This window comes from Salvelinus alpinus, chromosome 26 (genome assembly GCF_045679555.1).
Source record: "Salvelinus alpinus chromosome 26, SLU_Salpinus.1, whole genome shotgun sequence".
NCBI classification, from domain to species: Eukaryota; Metazoa; Chordata; class Actinopteri; order Salmoniformes; family Salmonidae; genus Salvelinus; species Salvelinus alpinus.
The window spans coordinates 30,815,241-30,841,013 of NC_092111.1; the positions used below are offsets into that span (position 1 = coordinate 30,815,241).

At 44.4% G+C, this 25,773-nt stretch overlaps 1 protein-coding gene across 14 annotated transcripts in view; it reads right to left on the minus strand.

Annotated features, from left to right (window-relative positions):
• Positions 1–253: 253 nt before the first annotated feature.
• The window catches only part of LOC139555151 (nuclear transcription factor Y subunit gamma-like), a 51,861-nt gene continuing 26,341 nt past the window's right edge, over positions 254–25,773 (minus strand). For 6 of the 14 annotated variants that reach the window (XM_071368704.1, XM_071368711.1, XM_071368713.1 and 3 more), the window contains 10 exons: positions 24,806–24,909; positions 24,591–24,659; positions 22,164–22,277; positions 18,377–18,472; positions 16,738–16,896; positions 15,447–15,518; positions 2,759–2,911; positions 2,375–2,485; positions 2,002–2,055; positions 254–1,885 (listed from right to left, as the gene is read on the minus strand). In XM_071368704.1, coding sequence (XP_071224805.1) covers positions 1,766–1,885; positions 2,002–2,055; positions 2,375–2,485; positions 2,759–2,911; positions 15,447–15,518; positions 16,738–16,896; positions 18,377–18,472; positions 22,164–22,277; positions 24,591–24,659; positions 24,806–24,909 — 1,052 coding nt within the window. In that variant the 3' untranslated portion in view covers positions 254–1,765. Of the gene's footprint in view, positions 1,886–2,001; positions 2,056–2,374; positions 2,486–2,758; positions 2,912–15,446; positions 15,519–16,737; positions 16,897–18,376; positions 18,473–22,163; positions 22,278–24,590; positions 24,663–24,805; positions 24,910–25,773 lie in introns of all 14 variants that reach the window. The other 8 variants (XM_071368703.1, XM_071368706.1, XM_071368707.1 and 5 more) reach the window with 3 other exon arrangements.

Below are 25,773 nucleotides of genomic sequence, written 5' to 3' on the forward strand. Positions count from 1 at the left end.
TTGATATATTCTATGTGATAAGGCCGCACAGAAATCCGTAGATTATCACAGGTGTCTGTAATTACCTGAAGTACCCAAAATGGCTATACAGCATGCGAAATTGCTTTGCTAAAGAACAGTGCCTGTTGTACTACACAGTGGTTACCAATAGTTTATGAATAGATTTAAATCCTCTTACATAATCTTTTTTTATGCACACATCACAACAATACTGTTGGGGAAAAACTGCAGAAAAACTTCTGCTGAAAAAAGATAGCATGTAATGTTTTTTATTAGCATTTTATTTTCTCACAAACCCAAAGTTTGCTTACAAAATAGAATGTCTACCCATCTATTGCATATCATGCTGGCAGTTTAAAGGACATGCAAATCGACAATAATAAGAACAACAATGATAACAATTGAACTAAATAAGAAAGGGGAGGAGGGAGAGGGGTAGTCATACAAACAAATTAACAAGTTACAACAGGTATTCAAAAAAATAGTTTATAAAAAGGGGCCTTTCCTCCAGTGGAGTTGTTTTTATACAGGAGGCTTCCTCAGAGCAGGGCAGGAGAACCACAAACCTCTCTGGATAGAGAAAAAAGTAAAGGGAGAGAAAAAGAGAGAAGGGGAGAAAGAAGAGACTGCATAGAGACAGAAAGGCCTAACCCCTCCCTGCTCTAACAATGATAGAGTGATCAGTGGAAATGAATGGAGAGATGGAGAGGGGGCACTGAAGAGGTGAATAGGATCACTGGGCCATGGGGAAAGTATACTGCAGTAACTGCACAATATTGAATGACACACACACACACACACACACACGGAGATCATACAAAATTCTAACTCAATCATTCAGTTAGAAGCCCTTTCATCGATGGCAATGTCTCGTCAATGTGAAAAACCTGCGAGAAACTAACATAACTTAATTGACCTATCATGGCTGGTTTCGTACAATTGACAATGATTTATTGTGAATTAAATGGGTTAGGTAAGAGTATGGCTTTATAGTTTATTATTTTAAACGTCTACACATTAAAAACATTACAAAGGATTCATGTTCTCTTGGCTTGTAGACAAAACAAGGGCCATGCCTTCCATAGGATGCATCCCAATGCATTCTATTCCCTATATAGAGCACTACTTTTGACCAAAACCCTTTGGACCGTGGTCAAAATGAGTGCATTGTATAGGGAATAGGTTGCCATTTGGGACGCACCCATAGAGAACACAAGAGCCACCCATACGGTGTACTTCACAGAGAGACAGAGAATATACAGAGGAGGTTTGTACATAAAGGGTTTACAGACATTGAGGATGAACAGCTGGTCACTAAAACGGAGGAGAGTTGGGTCCTGGAGGATTCAGTGTTCGGATACCCTGTGTGTAGCTCTCATGAATGCGCACTAAGTGAGGCTTTTTTGGGGAACGTATCAGGTGAGAGTGGGTGCCTGGAGGAACTAACAGAGGCAGAGAGAGACGATATGAAATGGGAATGAGCGGGAGTTGTAGAGCAGTCCCTTTGGTATCTGACCCAGTATACTGAATAAAGAACTGTTGTTGTCAGACAGTCCCTTTTAAGTATCATGTCATAGACCAGTGTATTGAATGAGAGTAAGGGTACATCCCAAATGGCACCCTATATTGGGCTCTACTTTTGACCATTTTGGACACCTCCTAGGAGGTCCCTTGGCGTTTGAGCCAGTGTTGTCCTTATGGATGGTAGCAGGTGGTGTGGTCAATGGTTTGGTGGTCTGGGCGTCAGGAGGATACTTCCAGAGCCTCAGTCTGTGCTGACCTGTGTGGTGACCTGTCCATCGGCCGTCTGATTGGTGGACTGGATGAACAAGGGCTGGCTCAGGTCCTGTCCCGCCGGCATCACCTGCTGAATCTGATACAACTGCTGTAAGGAGACAGAGAGAGAGAAGAGAAGAGAGAGAGTGAAAAATAAAAAGGGAGAGTAAAGGATGTGAGTGAGTGAGCGACAGGAGTGAGAGGTCACTGAGATGTTCCTCTTACCTGTCCGTCAGTAAACTGGTTGAATTGCTGCTGGCCTTGCTCTGTCTGTGTAATCTGAGAACAAACCAGAGAGAGAGAGAGAGGAGTCAGTCAGTCACAGTGCTTCACACAGCCACTATTCAAACCTACACCTCTATTAAAATGCAACTGAAGGAAATGAACAATATAGAAATAGATTTACAAAACAATATTGAAAACACACATTTTTAAGATGAATAATCATATCATATTTTGAATGTTATCATATGTTACTACCTTAATGTTATTTCATAAACTAACAGTGATACCATACCAGACACTACATTACAGAGGTGAAGTGTCTACATACATCTGATGCGATACTATTGATTTAAAAAAGGTCCATGTTCAGTACCTGTACCTGCTGAGTGTTACCCAGCGTCTGGATCTGTCCCTGAATCACCTGTGTGCCAGAGACAGGCTGTGCCAGCCGAATGTACTGCAACTGACCATTGTTCAGCTGCACCTGCACACAGCCACCACACGGGGGAGACACACTTTAGGATGGGAAGGTCATAGATACACAATGCAGAGGTTATCATGATCACAGCTAGTTAGAGCAGAGCGTCAAAATGGAGGACAGTATAAGGTTCACCAACTATAAGGAGATTTATCTCCAATATTTAACTGAAAAAAATGTTGTGTAAATATCATTAGAAAATGGAGCTTTAAAATGATTATAATTTTTCCAGTAAGGTCATTCTAGGAGACTTTCCTCCTCTATATCTGTCTCTCTTACTGGTATCTGCTGGATCTCTGCGGAGTTGGTGATTATCTGCTGCATGACCTGCATGGTCTGTCCTGACTGCACCGTCTGGGTCTGGCCCTGGGACGACGCCTGTACTATCTGGACCTGCTGGTCCCCCACCTGCATGGTCATTGGAGCCCCTCCCTTCAGGGTGGAGAAGGAAGATTAATTGTTGAACGACTGGTGAGAGTCTGGTGACTGAGACATGTAATGTGATAATTGTCCCAAAGAAAGAAGGAAAGAAAGAAATCCAGCAGATCTGATCAACGTCCCTAAAAAACTGCCGATCGGATCTAATGTCCCTAATAAACCAGCAGATCTGATCTGACTAAGGTCCCTAATAAACCAGCAGATCTGATCTGACTAACGTCCCTAATAAACCAGCAGATCTGATCTGACTAACGTCCCTAATGAGACAGCTGATCTGACTAACGTCCCTAATGAGCCAGTTGATCTGACTAACGTCCCTAATGAGCCAGTTGATCTGACTAACGTCCCTAATGAGCCAGTTGATCTGACTAACGTCCCTAATGAGACAGCTAATCTGACTAACGTCCCTAATGAGACAGCTAATCTGACTAACGTCCCTAATGAGACAGCTGATCTGACTAACGTCCCTAATGAGACAGCTGATCTGACTAACGTCCCTAATGAGACAGCTGATCTGACTAACGTCCCTAATGAGAAACCTGATCTGACTAACGTCCCTAATGAGACAGCTGATTTGACTAACGTCCCTAATGAGACAGCTGATCTGACTAACGTCCCTAATGAGACAGCTGATTTGACTAACGTCCCTAATGAGACAGCTGATCTGACTAACGTCCCTAATGAGACAGCTGATTTGACTAACGTCCCTAATGAGACAGCTAATCTGACTAACGTCCCTAATGAGACAGCTAATCTGACTAACGTCCCTAATGAGACAGCTAATCTGACTAACGTCCCTAATGAGACAGCTGATTTGACTAACGTCCCTAATGAGACAGCTGATCTGACTAACGTCCCTAATGAGAAAGCTAATCCGACTAACGTCCCTAATGAGACAGCTGATCTGACTAACGTCCCTAATGAGACAGCTAATCTGACTAACGTCCCTAATGAGACAGCTAATCTGACTAACGTCCCTAATGAGACAGCTGATTTGACTAACGTCCCTAATGAGACAGCTGATCTGACTAACGTCCCTAATGAGAAAGCTAATCAGACTAACGTCTCTAATGAGACAGCTGATCTGACTAACGTCCCTAATGAGACAGCTAATCAGACCTGACTAACGTCCCTAATGAGCCAGCTGATCTGATCTGACTAACGTCCCTAATGAGCCAGTTGATCAGACTAACGTCCCTAATGAGACAGCTGATCTGACTAACGTCCCTAATGAGACAGCTAATCAGACCTGACTAACGTCCCTAATAAACCAGCAGATCTGATCTGACTAACGTCCCTAATGAGACAGCTGATCTGACTAACGTCCCTAATGAGCCAGTTGATCTGACTAACGTCCCTAATGAGACAGCTGATCTGACTAACGTCCCTAATGAGACAGCTGATTTGACTAACGTCCCTAATGAGACAGCTAATCTGACTAACGTCCCTAATGAGACAGCTGATCAGACTAACGTCCCTAATGAGACAGCTGATCAGACTAACGTCCATAATGAGACAGCTGATCTGACTAACGTCCCTAATGAGACAGCTGATCTGACTAACGTCCCTAATGAGACAGCTGATCTGACTAACGAGCCAGTTGATCTGACTAACGTCCCTAATGAGACAGCTGATCTGACTAACGTCCCTAATGAGACAGCTGATCTGACTAACGTCCATAATGAGACAGCTAATCAGACCTGACTAACGTCCCTAATGAGCCAGCTGATCTGATCTGACTAACGTCCCTAATGAGCCAGTTGATCTGACTAACGTCCCTAATGAGACAGCTGATCTGACTAACGTCCCTAATGAGACAGCTGATCTGACTAACGTCCATAATGAGCCAGTTGATCTGACTAACGTCCCTAATGAGCCAGTTGATCTGACTAACGTCCATAATGAGCCAGTTGATCTGACTAACGTCCATAATGAGCCAGCTGATCTGACTAACGTCCCTAATGAGACAGCTGATCTGACTAACGTCCCTAATGAGACAGCTGATCTGACTAACGTCCCTAATGAGACAGCTGATCTGACTAACGTCCCTAATGAGACAGCTAATCTGACTAACGTCCCCAATGAGACAGCTGATCTGACTAACGTCCCTAATGAGACAGCTGATCTGACTAACGTCCCTAATGAGCCAGCTAATCTGATCTGACTAACGTCGCTAATGAGACAGCTAATCTGATCTGACTAACGTCCCTAATGAGCCAGCTAATCTGATCTGACTAACGTCCCTAATGAGACAGCTAATCTGATCTGACTAACGTCCCTAATGAGACAGCTAATCTGACTAACGTCCCCAATGAGACAGCTAATCTGATCTGACTAACGTCCCTAATGAGACAGCTAATCTGACTAACGTCCCTAATGAGACAGCTAATCAGACCTGACTAACGTCCCTAATGAGACAGCTAATCTGATCTGACTAACGTCCCTAATGAGACAGCTAATCTGATCTGACTAATGTCCCTAATGAGACAGCTAATCTGATCTGACTAACGTCCCTAATGAGACAGCTAATCTGATCTGACTAACGTCCCTAATGAGACAGCTAATCAGACCTGACTAATGTCCCTAATGAGACAGCTAATCAGACCTGACTAACGTCCCTAATGAGACAGCTAATCTGATCTGACTAACGTCCCTAATGAGACAGCTAATCTGATCTGACTAATGTCCCTAATGAGACAGCTAATCTGATCTGACTAACGTCCCTAATGAGACAGCTAATCTGATCTGACTAACGTCCCTAATGAGACAGCTAATCTGATCTGACTAACGTCCCTAATGAGACAGCTAATCTGACTAACGTCCCTAATGAGACAGCCGATCTGACTAACGTCCCTAATGAGACAGCCGATCTGACTAACGTCTCTAATGAGACAGCTAATCTGATCTGACTAACGTCCCTAATGAGACAGCTAATCTGATCTGACTAACGTCCCTAATGAGACAGCTAATCTGATCTGACTAACGTCCCCAATGAGACAGCTAATCTGATCTGACTAACGTCCCTAATGAGACAGCTAATCTGACTAACGTCCCTAATGAGACAGCTAATCAGACTAATGTCCCTAATGAGACAGCTAATCAGACCTGACTAATGTCCCTAATGAGACAGCTAATCAGACCTGACTAATGTCCCTAATGAGACAGCTAATCAGACCTGACTAATGTCCCTAATGAGACAGCTAATCAGACCTGACTAATGTCCCTAATGAGACAGCTAATCAGACCTGACTAATGTCCCTAATGAGACAGCTAATCAGACCTGACTAATGTCCCTAATGAGACAGCTAATCAGACCTGACTAACGTTCCTAATGAGCCAGTTGATCTGACTAACGTCCATAATGAGACACCTAATCTGACTAACGTCCATAATGAGACACCTAATCTGACTAACGTCCATAATGAGCCAGTTGATCTGACTAACGTCCCTAATAAGACACCTAATCTGACTAACGTCCATAATGAGACAGCTGATCTGACTAACGTCCCAAATGAGACAGCTAATCTGATCTGACTAACGTCCCTAATGAGACAGCTAATCTGATCTGACTAACGTCCCTAATAAGACAGCTAATCTGACTAACGTCCACAACGAGACAGCTGATCTGACTAACGTCCCTAATGAGACAGCTAATCTGATCTGACTAACGTTCCTAATGAGACAGCTGATCTGACTAACGTCCCTAATGAGACAGCTGATCTTACTAACGTCCATAATGAGCCAGTTGATCTTAATAACGTCCATAATGAGCCAGTTGATCTGACTAACGTCCCTAATGAGACAGCTAATCTGATCTGAATAACGTCCCTAATGAGACAGCTAATCTGATCTGACTAACGTCCATAATGAGACAGTTGATCTGACTAACGTTCCTAATGAGACAGCTGATCTGATCTGACTAACGTCCCTAATGAGACAGCTGATCTGATCTGACTAACGTTCCTAATGAGACAGCTAATCTGATCTGACTAACGTTCCTAATGAGAGAGCTAATCTGATCTGACTAACGTTCCTAATAAGCCAGTTGATCTGACTAACGTCCCTAATGAGACAGCTGATCTTACTAACGTCCATAATGAGCCAGTTGATCTTACTAACGTCCATAATGAGCCAGTTGATCTGACTAACGTCCCTAATGAGACAGCTAATCTGATCTGAATAACGTCCCTAATGAGACAGCTAATCTGATCTGACTAACGTCCATAATGAGACAGTTGATCTGACTAACGTTCCTAATGAGACAGCTGATCTGACTAACGTCCCTAATGAGACAGCTGATCTGATCTGACTAACGTTCCTAATGAGAGAGCTAATCTGATCTGACTAACGTTCCTAATAAGACAGTTGATCTGACTAACGTCCCTAATGAGACAGCTAATCTGACTAACGTCCATAATGAGCCAGTTGATCTGACTAACGTCCCTAATGAGACAGCTAATCTGATCTGACTAACGTCCATAATGAGCCAGTTGATCTGACTAACGTCCATAATGAGACAGCTAATCTGATCTGACTAACGTCACTAATGAGACAGTTGATCTGACTAACGTCCATAATGAGACAGCTAATCTGATCTTACTAACGTCCCTAATGAGCCAGTTGATCTGACTAACGTCCATAATGAGCCAGTTGATCTGACTAACGTCCATAATGAGCCAGTTGATCTGACTAACGTCCATAATGAGACAGCTAATCTGATCTGACTAACGTCCCTAATGAGCCAGTTGATCTGACTAACGTCCATAATGAGACAGTTGATCTGACTAACATCCATAATGAGACAGCTAATCTGATCTGACTAACGTCCCTAATGAGCCAGTTGATCTGACTAACGTCCATAATGAGACAGCTAATCTGATCTGACTAACGTCCCTAATGAGCCAGTTGATCTGACTAACGTCCATAATGAGACAGTTGATCTGACTAACGTCCATAATGAGACAGTTGATCTGACTAACGTCCATAATGAGACGGCTAATCTGATCTGACTAACGTCCATAATGAGCCAGTTGATCTGACTAACGTCCATAATGACAGCTAATCTGATCTGACTAACGTCCATAATGAGACAACTAATCTGATCTGACTAACGTCCCTAATGAGACAGCTGATTTGACTAACGTCCCTAATGAGACAGCTGATCTGACTAACGTCCCTAATGAGACAGCTGATTTGACTAACGTCCCTAATGAGACAGCTAATCTGACTAACGTCCCTAATGAGACAGCTAATCTGACTAATGTCCCTAATGAGACAGCTAATCTGACTAACGTCCCTAATGAGACAGCTGATTTGACTAACGTCCCTAATGAGACAGCTGATCTGACTAACGTCCCTAATGAGAAAGCTAATCAGACTAACGTCCCTAATGAGACAGCTGATCTGACTAACGTCCCTAATGAGACAGCTAATCAGACCTGACTAACGTCCCTAATGAGCCAGCTGATCTGATCTGACTAACGTCCCTAATGAGCCAGTTGATCAGACTAACGTCCCTAATGAGACAGCTGATCTGACTAACGTCCCTAATGAGACAGCTAATCAGACCTGACTAACGTCCCTAATAAACCAGCAGATCTGATCTGACTAACGTCCCTAATGAGACAGCTGATCTGACTAACGTCCCTAATGAGCCAGTTGATCTGACTAACGTCCCTAATGAGACAGCTGATCTGACTAACGTCCCTAATGAGACAGCTGATTTGACTAACGTCCCTAATGAGACAGCTAATCTGACTAACGTCCCTAATGAGACAGCTGATCAGACTAACGTCCCTAATGAGACAGCTGATCAGACTAACGTCCATAATGAGACAGCTGATCTGACTAACGTCCCTAATGAGACAGCTGATCTAACTAACGTCCCTAATGAGACAGCTGATCTGACTAACGAGCCAGTTGATCTGACTAACGTCCCTAATGAGACAGCTGATCTGACTAACGTCCCTAATGAGACAGCTGATCTGACTAACGTCCATAATGAGACAGCTAATCAGACCTGACTAACGTCCCTAATGAGCCAGCTGATCTGATCTGACTAACGTCCCTAATGAGCCAGTTGATCTGACTAACGTCCCTAATGAGACAGCTGATCTGACTAACGTCCCTAATGAGACAGCTGATCTGACTAACGTCCATAATGAGCCAGTTGATCTGACTAACGTCCCTAATGAGCCAGTTGATCTGACTAACGTCCATAATGAGACAGTTGATCTGACTAACGTCCATAATGAGCCAGCTGATCTGACTAACGTCCCTAATGAGACAGCTGATCTGACTAACGTCCCTAATGAGACAGCTGATCTGACTAACGTCCCTAATGAGACAGCTGATCTGACTAACGTCCCTAATGAGACAGCTAATCTGACTAACGTCCCCAATGAGACAGCTGATCTGACTAACGTCCCTAATGAGACAGCTGATCTGACTAACGTCCCTAATGAGCCAGCTAATCTGATCTGACTAACGTCCCTAATGAGACAGCTAATCTGATCTGACTAACGTCCCTAATGAGCCAGCTAATCTGATCTGACTAACGTCCCTAATGAGACAGCTAATCTGATCTGACTAACGTCCCTAATGAGACAGCTAATCTGACTAACGTCCCCAATGAGACAGCTAATCTGATCTGACTAACGTCCCTAATGAGACAGCTAATCTGACTAACGTCCCTAATGAGACAGCTAATCTGATCTGACTAATGTCCCTAATGAGACAGCTAATCTGATCTGACTAACGTCCCTAATGAGACAGCTAATCTGATCTGACTAACGTCCCTAATGAGACAGCTAATCAGACCTGACTAATGTCCCTAATGAGACAGCTAATCAGACCTGACTAACGTCCCTAATGAGACAGCTAATCTGATCTGACTAACGTCCCTAATGAGACAGCTAATCTGATCTGACTAATGTCCCTAATGAGACAGCTAATCTGATCTGACTAACGTCCCTAATGAGACAGCTAATCTGATCTGACTAACGTCCCTAATGAGACAGCTAATCTGATCTGACTAACGTCCCTAATGAGACAGCTAATCTGACTAACGTCCCTAATGAGACAGCTGATCTGACTAACGTCCCTAATGAGACAGCTGATCTGACTAACGTCTCTAATGAGACAGCTAATCTGATCTGACTAACGTCCCTAATGAGACAGCTAATCTGATCTGACTAACGTCCCTAATGAGACAGCTAATCTGATCTGACTAACGTCCCTAATGAGACAGCTAATCTGATCTGACTAACGTCCCCAATGAGACAGCTAATCTGATCTGACTAACGTCCCTAATGAGACAGCTAATCTGACTAACGTCCCTAATGAGACAGCTAATCTGACTAACGTCCCTAATTTGACAGATAATCAGACCTGACTAATGTCCCTAATGAGACAGCTAATCAGACCTGACTAATGTCCCTAATGAGACAGCTAATCAGACCTGACTAATGTCCCTAATGAGACAGCTAATCAGACCTGACTAATGTCCCTAATGAGACAGCTAATCAGACCTGACTAACGTTCCTAATGAGCCAGTTGATCTGACTAACGTCCATAATGAGACACCTAATCTGACTAACGTCCATAATGAGACACCTAATCTGACTAACGTCCATAATGAGCCAGTTGATCTGACTAACGTCCCTAATAAGACACCTAATCTGACTAACGTCCATAATGAGACAGCTGATCTGACTAACGTCCCAAATGAGACAGCTAATCTGATCTGACTAACGTCCCTAATGAGACAGCTAATCTGATCTGACTAACGTCCCTAATAAGACAGCTAATCTGACTAACGTCCACAACGAGACAGCTGATCTGACTAACGTCCCTAATGAGACAGCTAATCTGATCTGACTAACGTTCCTAATGAGACAGCTGATCTGACTAACGTCCCTAATGAGACAGCTGATCTTACTAACGTCCATAATGAGCCAGTTGATCTTACTAACGTCCATAATAGGCCAGTTGATCTGACTAACGTCCCTAATGAGACAGCTAATCTAATCTGAATAACGTCCCTAATGAGACAGCTAATCTGATCTGACTAACGTCCATAATGAGACAGTTGATCTGACTAACGTTCCTAATGAGACAGCTGATCTGACTAACGTCCCTAATGAGACAGCTGATCTGATCTGACTAACGTTCCTAATGAGAGAGCTAATCTGATCTGACTAACGTTCCTAATAAGACAGTTGATCTGACTAACGTCCCTAATGAGACAGCTAATCTGACTAACGTCCATAATGAGCCAGTTGATCTGACTAACGTCCCTAATGAGACAGCTAATCTGATCTGACTAACGTCCATAATGAGCCAGTTGATCTGACTAACGTCCATAATGAGACAGCTAATCTGATCTGACTAACGTCACTAATGAGACAGTTGATCTGACTAACGTCCATAATGAGACAGTTGATCTGACTAACGTCCATAATGAGACAGCTAATCTGATCTGACTAACGTCCCTAATGAGCCAGTTGATCTGACTAACGTCCATAATGAGACAGCTAATCTGATTTTACTAACGTCCATAATGAGCCAGTTGATCTGACTAACGTCCATAATGAGACAGCTAATCTGATCTGACTAACGTCCCTAATGAGCCAGTTGATCTGACTAACGTCCATAATGAGACAGTTGATCTGACTAACGTCCATAATGAGACAGTTGATCTGACTAACGTCCATAATGAGACAGCTAATCTGATCTGACTAACGTCCATAATGAGCCAGTTGATCTGACTAACGTCCATAATGACAGCTAATCTGATCTGACTAACGTCCATAATGAGACAACTAATCTGATCTGACTAATGTCCCTAATGAGCCAGTTGATCTGACTAACGTCCCTAATGAGCCAGTTGATCTGACTAACGTCCCTAATGAGCCAGTTGATCTGACTAACGTCCCTAATGAGACAGCTGATCTGACTAACGTCCCTAATGAGCCAGTTGATCTGACTAACGTCCCTAATGAGACAGCTGATCTGACTAACGTCCCTAATGAGACAGCTGATCTGATCTGACTAACGTCCATAATGAGCCAGTTCATCTGATCTGACTAACGTCCATAATGAGACAGCTAATCTGATCTGACTGACGTCCCTAATGAGACAGCTGATCTGACTAACGTCCATAATGAGCCAGTTGATCTGACTAACGTCCCTAATGAGACAGCTGATCTGACTAACGTCCATAATGAGCCAGTTGATCTGACTAACGTCAATAATGAGACAGCTGATCTGACTAACGTCCCTAATGAGACAGCTGATCTGACTAACGTCCCTAATGAGCCAGTTGATCTGACTAACGTCCCTAATGAGCCAGCTGATCTGACTAACGTCCCTAATGAGCCAGCTGATCTGACTAACGTCCCTAATGAGCCAGTTGATCTGATCTGACTAACGTCCATAATGAGACAGCTAATCTGATCTGACTAACGTCCCTAATGAGACAGCTGATCTGACTAACGTCCATAATGAGACAGCTAATCTGATCTGACTAATGTCCCTAATGAGCCAGTTGATCTGACTAACGTCCCTAATGAGCCAGTTGATCTGACTAACGTCCCTAATGAGCCAGTTGATCTGACTAACGTCCCTAATGAGCCAGTTGATCTGACTAACGTCCCTAATGAGCCAGTTGATCTGACTAACGTCCCTAATGAGCCAGTTGATCTGACTAACGTCCCAAATGAGCCAGTTGATCTGACTAACGTCCCTAATGAGCCAGTTGATCTGACTAACGTCCCTAATGAGCCAGTTGATCTGACTAACGTTCCTAATGAGCCAGTTGATCTGACTAACGTTCCTAATGAGCCAGTTGATCTGACTAACGTTCCTAATGAGCCAGTTGATCTGACTAACGTCCCTAATGAGACAGCTGATCTGACTAACGTCCCTAATGAGCCAGTTGATCTGACTAACGTCCCTAATGAGCCAGCTGATCTGACTAACGTCCATAATGAGCCAGTTGATCTGATCTGACTAACGTCCATAATGAGACAGCTAATCTGATCTGACTAACGTCCCTAATGAGACAGCTGATCTGACTAACGTCCATAATGAGCCAGTTGATCTGACTAACGTCCCTAATGAGACAGCTGATCTGACTAACGTCCATAATGAGCCAGTTGATCTGACTAACGTCCCTAATGAGCCAGTTGATCTGACTAACGTCCCTAATGAGACAGCTGATCTTACTAACGTCAATAATGAGACAGCTGATCTGACTAACGTCCCTAATGAGACAGCTGATCTGACTAACGTCCATAATGAGCCAGTTGATCTGACTAACGTCCATAATGAGACAGCTGATCTGACTAACGTCCCTAATGAGCCAGCTTATCTGACTAACGTCCATAATGAGCCAGTTGATCTGATCTGACTAACGTCCATAATGAGACAGCTAATCTGATCTGACTAACGTCCCTAATGAGACAGCTGATCTGACTAACGTCCATAATGAGACAGCTAATCTGATCTGACTAACGTCCATAATGAGACAGCTAATCTGATCTGACTAATGTCCCTAATGAGCCAGTTGATCTGACTAACGTCCCTAATGAGCCAGTTGATCTGACTAACGTCCCTAATGAGCCAGTTGATCTGACTAACGTTCCTAATGAGACAGCTGATCTGACTAACGTCCATAATGAGCCAGTTGATCTGACTAACGTCCATAATGAGACAGCTGATCTGACTAACGTCCCTAATGAGCCAGCTGATCTGACTAACGTCCATAATGAGCCAGTTGATCTGATCTGACTAACGTCCATAATGAGACAGCTAATCTGATCTGACTAACGTCCCTAATGAGACAGCTGATCTGACTAACGTCCATAATGAGCCAGCTGATCTGACTAACGTCCCTAATGAGCCAGCTGATCTGACTAACGTCCCTAATGAGCCAGCTGATCTGACTAACGTCCCCAATGAGCCAGCTGATCTGACTAACGTCCCTAATGAGCCAGCTGATCTGACTAACGTCCCTAATGAGCCAGCTGATCTGACTAACGTCCCTAATGAGACAGCTGATCTGATCTGACTAACGTCCATAATGAGCCAGTTGATCTGACTAACGTCCATAATGAGACAGCTAATCTGACTAACGTCCCTAATGAGACAGCTGATCTGATCTGACTAACGTCCATAATGAGCCAGTTGATCTGACTAACGTCCATAATGAGACAGCTAATCTGACTAACGTCCCTAATGAGACAGCTGATCTGATCTGACTAACGTCCATAATGAGCCAGTTGATCTGACTAACGTCCATAATGAGCCAGTTGATCTGACTAACGTCCATAATGAGCCAGTTGATCTGACTAACGTCCATAATGAGACAGCTGATCTGACTAACGTCCCTAATGAGCCAGCTGATCTGACTAACGTCCATAATGAGCCAGTTGATCTGATCTGACTAACGTCCATAATGAGACAGCTAATCTGATCTGACTAACGTCCCTAATGAGACAGCTGATCTGACTAACGTCCATAATGAGCCAGTTGATCTGACTAACGTCCATAATGAGCCAGTTGATCTGACTAACGTCCCTAATGAGACAGCTGATCTGACTAACGTCCCTAATGAGCCAGTTGATCTGACTAACGTCCATAATGAGACAGTTGATCTGATCTGACTAACGTCCATAATGAGACAGCTAATCTGATCTGACTAACGTCCCTAATGAGACAGCTGATCTGACTAACGTCCATAATGAGCCAGCTGATCTGACTAACGTCCCTAATGAGACAGCTGATCTGACTAACGTCCCTAATGAGCCAGCTGATCTGACTAACGTCCCCAATGAGCCAGCTGATCTGACTAACGTCCCCAATGAGCCAGCTGATCTGACTAACGTCCCTAATGAGCCAGCTGATCTGACTAACGTCCCTAATGAGACAGCTGATCTGATCTGACTAACGTCCATAATGAGCCAGTTGATCTGACTAACGTCCATAATGAGACAGCTAATCTGACTAACGTCCCTAATGAGACAGCTGATCTGATCTGACTAACGTCCATAATGAGCCAGTTGATCTGACTAACGTCCATAATGAGACAGCTAATCTGATCTGACTAACGTCCATAATGAGCCAGTTGATCTGACTAACGCCCATAATGAGCCAGTTGATCTGACTAACGTCCATAATGAGCCAGTTGATCTGACTAACGTCCATAATGAGACAGCTAATCTGACTAACGTCACTAATGAGCCAGCTGCTGCTGAGTCAAAAGTTAAACTGCAGGCCTGGAGCACCAAGTGGAGATGGACAGGAGAGAAAGGAAGAACTAACCTTCCTGATTAAATGTGGAGGGGTGCGCTACGGGATGACATTTCCCCTAGGTACAGATCTAGGATCAGCATCCCCTCTCCCAACCCTAACCTTAACTATTTAGTGGGGTAATTGCAGCATCTAGGAGCAACTTCACCCTACAACTAGGAGTACTGGGATGGGGGGGTGTTTCAGATGTTGACTGGGGGGGGGGGGGGGGGGTTACCGTGATAGGTGTGCCCTGTGACTGGGCTACCTGCACCTGCTGTAACTGTTGCATTGTGGTCCCCTGCAGCACCTGAAGGGGGGAGGGAAGAGAGAGGAAGAGGAAGAGAAAGAGAAAGAGGGAGCTTTACAAACATGACTACAAGCACATGCAGAGTGCAAAGGAAGAAGTAGCACACACACACACACACACCGGTCATCAGATCACACACACACACACACACACACACACAGGAATTGAGCAATGAATTAGGACCTCGTTACCCTCCTCCCTCAATCTCCAGGTATCTCACACTTTATCCATCTGTTTTTCAGATCCTTTCCCCTCTTCCATCCCACCATCCCTCTTCCTCCCTGGCCTCTTAACTGTAACCCAGTAGTCTAAACTAGTCACCTATTCTAAGGTGCCAGTCATGTAGTGACCTCCCCTGCTCTGCTCGGTGACTGTGAGGGGACTGCGGCAGGAACAGTAGCAGCTCTAGCCTGACTGTGCCTCAGTGAAACTAAGGCAGCCTGCTGAAGCAAGAAGAGAGAACACATTCAACAGGGAGGGAGAATAATGGAGCAGGAGAGGGAACACAAAAGAGAGACAGAGGGGTGCCTGGGGAACCACACTCAGAGAAGGAAAAAGACTAGGGATGAGGGGGCAACCCACCCATCTGTTTACTCATATGTTACAGTGGAGTGGCAGAGAGCAGTCTCACAGGGAGTCTAGGCTGCATCCCAAATGGCACCCTATTCCCTATGGGCCCTGGTCAAAAGTAGTTCACTGAATATGGAATAGGGTGACATTAGAGACACAGCCCTAGTGTTACTGTACTGTGATGTTCTGGACCTCCAGCAGAGAGGGGAGTGACTGAAGTGGGTAGATCAAATGGCCCTGTATCACTGCTTTTATAGCTGTGTGTTTGTGTGCTGGGTGTGTACGGGTCATTCATCCCTGCTGGTGGGAAAGAGTTGAGGCCAGAGTGCGGATCGGCTGTGCTTGCCAAGGATAATATCAATAAAACCCACTGTTATTACCCCATTCACACTGTTTTATAGTGGACAGGGTTGGAGAGGGTTTTTGACTGGGAGAGTGTTAGGAGAGCTGGTGATCTGCCAGGCTGTGTCACGGTGTGTGTGTGGTGTACACTACATCTTTGCCTAGGCTGAATGTTGGTAGCTTACCGGTTGTTTGTGGAGTAGTATGTTCAGTGTGTCTGGTGTGGTGCGTGTGTGTCTGCACACGTGGGCTCTCTCTGTCTGTGTCAGTGCACGTACGTGTGGTGCAGGTCTATTCTCCAGTTTACCTGTCCTTGCTGTGGCTGTGCGATGATGATCTGTCCAGGTTGGATGGTGGTAGCCTGTTGTCCAGTGGCCTGCTGGCCCTGCACCTGGCCTGGCTGCTGAGCCAGGGTGAAGTAGTACTGAACCGGCTCTGCTGGGGCCACCGACTGACGCACCTCCTCCTGTACACACACAAAAAGAGAGGGGGCAAGAAAGAGAGAGAGAAAAAGAGAGAGAAATGGTGAGAGAGAGCGCGAGAGAGATGGTGAGAGAAAGAGAGAGGGGATAACAGAGAAGCCTATCAGTCCATTACATCTCCATGAATTATTTTGCCAGTGTAATACAATAGGTAAGAGACCCAGATAAATAACTGATAGAGCCTGGATGGATGAGTAATGTGATTCTAAATAGAGGGTACATCCCAAATGGCACCATATTCCCTATTCAGTGCACTACTTTTGACCAGAGCCCTATGGGAGCCCTATGGGAGCCCTATGGGCCCTGGGCAAAAGTAGTGCACTACATAGGGAATAGGGTACCGATTGGGACGCAACCAGAGGATCCATTAGCACTGGAGGACCTTGATGATCCCAGTCGACAATACTCAGGCTCAAGGCCTTATGGGTCTTCGTCAAGACAATGGGTTTTCACAACCCAACAACACTTTTCAGAACACAAGAACACTTCAGCAGACAGAAAGGGATCATTTCCATTCATGAAAACAAGACCTTGGCACACTATTGAGAATGATTTAATCATAAACTGTGAATGAAAACCTCATTCAATGACACATTGGACATTTCGTCAGCCATTAACAAGCATGAAGGCTCTTTGTGTCTAGTCTGATATGGTCTAACAGCTAACAGTTAGAGCAATGACACAGCACTACAAGCTTCCATATTTCTTTGTGCTCAGAAAAGTAAACTCAAGGCCTCATCATTGTCAGAAGTACAAAGTAACAGTTCCCTAAAACGTGCGGGTTGGTTGATCTTCCAGGGTACTGTAGGAGGTGGCAGTTTCCCCGTCACCAGAAGCGTAAACACCCCTCTCCCAGCTCGATGATGTCACAGCTGAGAGTGTAGGATGTTTACAGCCCTGGCCACAGACTTGGTGAATCGGGTCTATTTAGGTGGTCACAACTTAAAATGCTTAGGAGCCACTGTTCAGCCTAAAACACCATCAATCTGAGTCAGGACTGTAATGTGGTTGAGGGGTCATCCGTTAACACAGTGGTGATTATGTTGATAGTGATTACAAGTTATGGGGTATTGGTGGTTCTGATGGAGATTAGAGGCTATGGTGGTGTATTGGTGGTGGTTTTGATGGAGATTAGAGGCTATGGTGGTGTATTGGTGGTGGTTCTGATGGAGATTAGAGGCTATGGTGGTGTATTGGTGGTGGTTTTGATGGAGATTAGAGGCTATGGTGGTGTATTGGTGGTGGTTTTGATGGAGATTAGAGGCTATGGTGGCACTGTTGGAAGTAATGGGCAGCCAGACGCTGCAAACATCCGACTGAAAGCCCTTGCTGTCCAAACCCCAGCTTCCAGTCAAGGATGTTTACAGCGCCTCCAGGCTGCCAGGAGTGGTACTCCACCCTGCCGGGGTTCTGAAATGAAATGTAGATGACCCCCCCCCCCACACACACACACACACACCCTACCTGTCGTTTGGGGGGCTTGAGCTCGTCCCGGGGCACAATGTCGATAAGGAAGTCAAACTGGTCGAACTTCGTTATCGCCATGGCAATGTCGTTCCTCTGTAACACAGGAAATAAGAGTTGAGGCTGAACATTAGGCTCCTCATTCAGTATGTGAAAAAACTAGGCTAAATATAAAACCGTCTTTGTACTTCTGCTGCTCGCTCCAAATATAGCCTTTTTGAAAGCGTTTGAAGAAAAGACAGTTTATAAAAACTTCTAGGTCAAACTCGAACAGCTTTGTAAACAATAGTAAAAGGAGTTTGCTCTCAGTGGAACTGTAAAAGGCTTTGCCTACTTCAACACATACCATGTAAAAACAGCAGAATTAGCCATAGAGCCATAGGCCCACTGTGAGCAGCACCAGATTAAGGACACCGGGAGTTGTGTGATGTATTCTTAGCATCACTGTCCTCCCGAGGCCCACTCCTCTAGTGTGTGTGTCATTTTCCACAGGATATTGGCATCTAAGTCCCCCCATTGGGGCCCCCTACATCTGTGTATTTATAGCGCTGTGAGATTAATATATCAGGTAACACCGGGTCACATCCACAGTTGTTATATTGATGAGCGTCGCCATGGAGACCCTGATCGGCGTGCCGTTGACACAACGGAACCCTAGCACTGACGAGAGCCGGAGTGTGTGTGTGTGTGTGTGTGTGTGTGTGTGTGTGTGTGTGTGTGTGTGTGTGTGTGTGTGTGTGTGTGTGTGTGTGTGTGTGTGTGTGTGTGTGTGTGTGTGTGTGTGTGAGAAAGAGAGATAAAATGAGTGTGATTGCAAGCAGTGCTGTCTTATTAATAAAACACATGTAACACCACCTGTGGTGTAAAAATGCAATTAACGTGAGGAACTTGAAACCAAATTGGCATTCTATTTCGAGGTTGTTAAAGGGTAGGAAGCATTTGTTTTTACTCAAAGTAAAAACACAGTGTGGTCAAAGACTTAGTAACTTAGTTGTAGTCACGATATGGTTACCTATAACTACAAAAATACTTATGTTATTTAAAAAAAAACATATTTAATAACGTATGTCCGGGGGTATCTTCTAAACTACCCACAATGCACTATTTCTCAACGTCTTATGGAGAAACTACTCTGCGTTAGCTAGCTTGAGTTGGCTAACATTAGCCACTAGCCATGCAGACCGAGTGTTGTCAGTGGTGAGCTATAATCCACCAAACACAAGGCGGTGTTAAGTAAACAACCAATCAGATTCCCCACACACATGATCTCCACAAAGTAGGGTACCAGAGTTTTTCAACCTTGGTTTAGTACTAGCGAGCTACCGTAGATGACTGACTGTGCTGTTGCGATCATTTCAATCTGCCTGGAGTTTTCCTACGATCGCTGTTTTATTGTAGACTCTTCTCCTCATCTCCTGTGACCAATGCCGCCTCTGTATTATTGCCTCTGGAATCTTTCTTTAGATTTACCTCACTATATCGCTATTGGATTAGCAGACTCTCCCTCGGCTGGTGAAATGGCATCTCCCTCTGAAGCACCTCTCTCCTTAGCCAACTCAGCTAGGTGATTCTCATGAAACCAATTTTAAACATATCTGCAGCAAATGGTGCATCTGCAACAATCAACTATCATGCTAAAGACTAAGATGTAAAAATAAAATAAAAATGTTGTGTTACTTTAAATAGATTTCCACCCCAAATTCCCATTACTGAAATGCGTCTGGATTAAATTCTCGGGTAATTTTATACAATTTTACTTTAGAAAAACCAAATTTATTTGAATAAAACAAAATATGTTGCTGTAATTTGTAATTTAAAAATGGTATACTACTTTAAATTTAAATTAAATATTTATTACGTAAAACCAGTGTGCGTGGTCTGATTACCGTAACACTCCAATCAGTTTGAAATAAAGTTTTAGTTAATTTATTCGCTTATATGCCACGAATATCCGCATCTTAATAAACCAATATTACCTGTAAAGACCTTGGATAAACAGTTGCGGTAATTAACATTTTTGCATTGGTAATTGTGGAAAAATGCATAATATCTGATCAAAAAACATTAGAATGAAATAGATAAGTACAGATCCTAATCTCAGTGAACCAAAAGGTAATTTCATGAAAAATAACACTTGAGAATTTTTGGGTCAAATACCAGTTCCGTGAGAATGACCCAGTCGTCAATCGTTAAATCTCCGCTTTCTTTACTTCACATCTGCTGGATTTTTTAGTGTGTGTTCTGTGGGTTCCTGCCTGTGCTCGACTAGTTGTTCTCTGGCTTACTACTTAGCTTTGTTGACGGTGGTGGTTGGCTAGATTACTTATTTTAGCCAGCTAACTTTAGCTACATTTACATTTAATTTACATTTAAGTCATTTAGCAGACGCTCTTATCCAGAGCGACTTACAAATTGGTGCATTCACCTTATGATATCCAGTGGAACAACCACTTTACAATAGTGCATCTAACTCTTTTAAGGGGGGGGGGGGGGGGGGGTTAGAAGGATTACTTTATCCTATCCTAGGTATTCCTTAAAGAGGTGGGGTTTCAGGTGTCTCCGGAAGGTGGTGATTGACTCCGCTGACCTGGCGTCGTGAGGGAGTTTGTTCCACCATTGGGGTGCCAGAGCTAGCTGGCCAAGATAACTACATATACCGGTAACATTATTTGATAACTGGTTAGATGGTTTAATTTAATGCAGCTGTAAAATAGGTGTTGATAGCAACTAGCTGACTAATGCATTGCTAACGTAACGCTAGTCGGCTAGCAACTTTGCAAATTGGAGTTGCTTACCAAGACGACATTGAACATTTCTGAGTGGCCTAGTTTCAGTTTTGACCTAATTTGGCTCCGAAATCTATGGGCAAGTCTTAAAAATGGCTGTCTAGCAAATATTGTACAATGCAGGTGTGCAAAGCTCTTAGAGACTTACCCAAAAAGACTCACAGCTGTAATAGCTGTGATTCTAACATGTATTGACTCGGGGTTGAATACTTATCTAATCGAGATATTAGTATTTATTGTAATTTACATTTTTTACAAGTGTTAGAATTTTTCTTCCACTTTGACAGAGTATGTTGTGTAGATGGTTGACAAGACATTTCAATTAAATGTATTTGAATACCACTTTGTAACACAACAAGATGTGGAAAGAGTCAAGAGGTGTGAATACTTTCTGAAGGCACTGTGTGCATGGATGAAGAAGAGAGAGAACTGGGGAACTCTGCTTTAATGTTTCATTGTATGGCTGACTGGCTGCTCTGCCCTCTGACCCACAGGTGTGACTAGCCCTGGCTTTCCAAACCACTCTGATCAACCCACTCTTTTGTCTCCCTCTCTTTACACTCTCTTTTCTCACTCTCCCAGTCTCCCTCTTTTCCCTCTCTCCCTTCCTCTTGCTTCTCTCACTCGCTTTCTCACTCTTGCTCTTCTCTCACACTCTCTCCCCACAATCGCTTTCACTTTGTCTCTCTCTAGGTCTTCCCCATTCCCTAGCGTCACTCCAGGATCCATGTAATTCTCCTGGCTCTGGGATAAGAGAGCAAAATGGCGTTGTGAGTAAAAGTGGGTCACAGTAGCCAAGCTTTGCTTTCAGAGCGGACAGAGAGAACAGGATTTTAACAGAGCCGGTCCTCAGGGGATGGCAGTGTGGGGCCTCTACACACACTGGGACCAGCACAACTGCATGTGTGCATGTGTTGTCTTTAAATGTCAAATTGGGTCAGTAGACTGTGTGTGCACACGGGTGCGTGACCTCTTTACAGACTAGGGAGGGTGTGACTGACCTGTAAGGTGCGTCTCTTGTTGTCTTCAGTGTGAATCCAGGCCCTCAGCGTGAGCTCTGTGATGAAGATCTGAGCTGCCTTGGCAAACAGCACCGGAGCCTCCGCACTGATCATCTATGGAGACACGGCGATGACATGTTAGAACTAGGGGGAAACAGGGAACACACACACAGAACACACAAACGTACACAACTAGATAGGGTTGTATAGATAGGCCGCCCGTAGCCTTTGCTACTAAAGGGAAGAGACCTAACCTAAACTTCTGAAAACCTTTCCACTGAGTGACATTTAGAAGTTGGGCATGTCGGGGAGTTCGCCCGGAAGGCAAGCAGCAGGCTACAGAGCTGCTGGGTCATGGCTAGCATAACAAACCCACACACTCTGCGTCATGGCTAGCAGAAGGGTCCCTCTAGATGTACAGCATGTCAGTGATCTGCTGATCTCCAAGGCTGGGGTTACATGAAGCAACTTTCATGCAATTTTAGTTGCAAATGACATCTCAAGCAACTTTGCTGTTACATGAAGGAACTCAAACGCAATTAAAATTGCATGCGACAGCCAATCATGTCACCTGCTGCCTTACATTGTGGTTTCACAAATGATTTGTTTATCCAACCGTTTGGTTATTGTAACACGGATATAGAACAAATGCAGCCTGTACAATTTAGCTAGTTAGCCAAAATGACATCGCAAACACCAACACAGCTAGCTAGCTATGAGCTAACCAAGCTAGCAACAAACTATAATATATTTATTTTTATATATCTTTTTGCATTACAAACAGAATCTCAAAAACGCTGTAAAAATGTATAAAAGATCTGTCCGGTTTTGGGCGATGGTCTTCCACAGATTCAAATAAGGTGTTGTTCATGTAACCGATATGAAATGGCTAGCTAGTTAGCAGGGTGCGCGCTAATAGCGTTTCAATCGGTGACGTCACTCGCTCTGAGACCTTGAAGTAGTTGTTCCCCTTGCCCTGCAAGGGCCGCTGCTTTTGTGGAGCGATGGGTAACGATGCTTCGAGGGTGGCTGTTGTCGATGTGTGCAGAGGGTCCCTGGTTCGAGCCCAGGTAGGGACGAGGAGAGGGACGGAAGCTACACTGTTACATTCAGACAAGCAGTTCAGAAAGGCTGGGCAGTAGTTTAAGCGGCGGGAGCTTCGATGGCACAGCGAGGGAGCAGTGTCAGTCAGTTACTTAGACAAGCCCAGAGATCTTCATCAGGCACCTCGCCTGTTGTCGTCTCCTCCTCTGTAGATAGGCTGGATAGTCTACTACTGAAGTGTAGCACCGACCTGGGTGATGCTTGGCAGCTATAAGCGCCAGAAAGACCATCACACCTCGGCAGTAGTCAGGAAACATTCCCCTCGAGGTGGGCACTCTCAACCCCTCACACTGCTAAATCAAATGGTGGACCATTTCAGTTGAAACTGGTAAGGGAGAGGTTTGGATTCACTTACATTTATTGACTGCTGAACCATGTACAATCATTTGTATACTTCTCCTGCTGTGCTAGTCTTTGTTCTGTCTACCCTGATTGCGGTTTGTGCTGCGCAGCACTGACAGCTGTGTTGACATGACAATTGGGTCGGAATTTCGAACCTTCGAATGGAGCATGTGACAAAAGTGTCTGTTTTGATTGGCTGTTGATTGCAACTAGTTGCACAAAGTTGAAAAGTTTCAACTGGGTGCAACCAAGTTGCAGATGAGTTGCAGAGGGGTGTTTCACGAAGCAGTCAACAAGCAACTCAGTTACAATCAACTAAAATTGCGTGCAAGTTGTAACTGCAGCCTTCAGTTCAGCTTCTTCCTCCACCCAGTTAAGCTGCTACTGCTTGTCTATTAAGCTGCTACTGCTTGTCTATTAAGCTGCTACTGCTTGTCTATTAAGCTGCTACTGCTTGTCTATTAAGCTGCTACTGCTTGTCTATTAAGCTGCTACTGCGTGTCTATTAAGCTGCTACTGCGTGTCTATTAAGCTGCTACTGCTTGTCTATTAAGCTGCTACTGCTTGTCTTTTAAGCTGCTACTGCTTGTCTTTTAAGCTGCTACTGCTTATATATTAAGCTGCTACTGCTTATCTACTAGCCACTACGGGATGGGTGTGTGTATTGTTGTAAATTGTTAGATATTACTGCACTGTTGGAGCTAGAAACAAGCATTTCGCTACACCCGCAATAACATCTGCTAAACACGCGTATGTGACAAATACAATTTGATGAGGTACGGTTGCAAATAACTTACCTACTCAAAGCATTTTCTAAAGAATGAGCTAGTGGGTCCTGTGAATCCTCTGTTAATTTCAGCCAGCTGTGGACACCTCAGCTACACATTGCCATGTTAAGTAATCTGAATAGGGTGTTGATGAAGACGTCATAGAGTGATCACAGAGAGTGGTGACCTGTGATGTGTAAGCCCCGCCTCCTACCTTCACATCTTCATCCAGCTTCATGATTTTCTTGATTCGGGCGAGAGGCAACTCCTGCACGCGGAAATCCTTCTGAAACAGAGCCAAGGGGTGTTAGGGGCAGGTCATGTGGAAACCACTTGTGAGGTGCGAATGTGTACCACAATGAAGGGTGTGTGTGTGTCTGCAACATCCATGCTTGTGTGTGTGTGTGACGGAGGGAGGGCGTGACGTACCACCGTGAGGTTCCTGATCTCTTCCATGACGCGTGGCCAGAAGGACTGTAGGCTCTGCTGGGCATCGCTGCCCCCGGCGCCAAACGAATCTGCAGACATGCTCACTGCAGGGGGAGGGAGGGAGAGAGAAGGAGGGAGGAGAGTGGGAGAGACCAAGAGACAGGAAAAGAGTGTGAAAGGGCAAAATATCAGATTCAGGAAGAAAAAAAACATATACTATGATTTACTGTATGAATGAACAATGATTTACTGTATGAATGAACAATTATCTTGAGTCGATCAATGAAAGGTGGACGAGTGAATCAAATCTACCAAGAACAGCACACCAGAGTTGACCGACAATGGCAGCCAAAGGCCCCACTGGCCAGAGCTCTAGCAACTCCATTGGAAAACCTTCAATTAGAATACATTGAATTTTAAATATAGGCCGGGCCGTTTCTATTTCTGTTGCCGCCCATCAATCCTTGACATGCCTAACGACAGATCGCTGCATGGAGCAACCACATTAGTAGCCTACAGCTACATCAAACTGCATCAAAGAAGACTCTAGTCTGTCATGTCACTATGTGGGGTATTAGTCACCCCAAGTCTGAGGACAGGCCTGAGTGCCCCATTTTTTAGGCAGCAGGGATCTTGATCCTGCCATTTAGCAAACCACATGCATAGCTGGAGCCCAGACTGAACCTAACGTATTTGGCACCTCTTAGATAGTTAACATATTATAAGCAGTGGGGTACTGCGCACCCCCCAGAGCTTTGGGATGCCCGCACATTTGCTTTTGACAAAAATCATACCATAGGTAATTGAAAATACCCAGTATACGGGCACAAGCCTAGCTCAGAGTATTCCACTCCCTCTAGTAACAACTCACCCCCGCACTCAAGCACCAAAACACACACACCTCCATATCCACATAACTCTGTAACGTGAGGCCTGAGTCTGGCTCCCAGAAAGGGAACACAACCAGG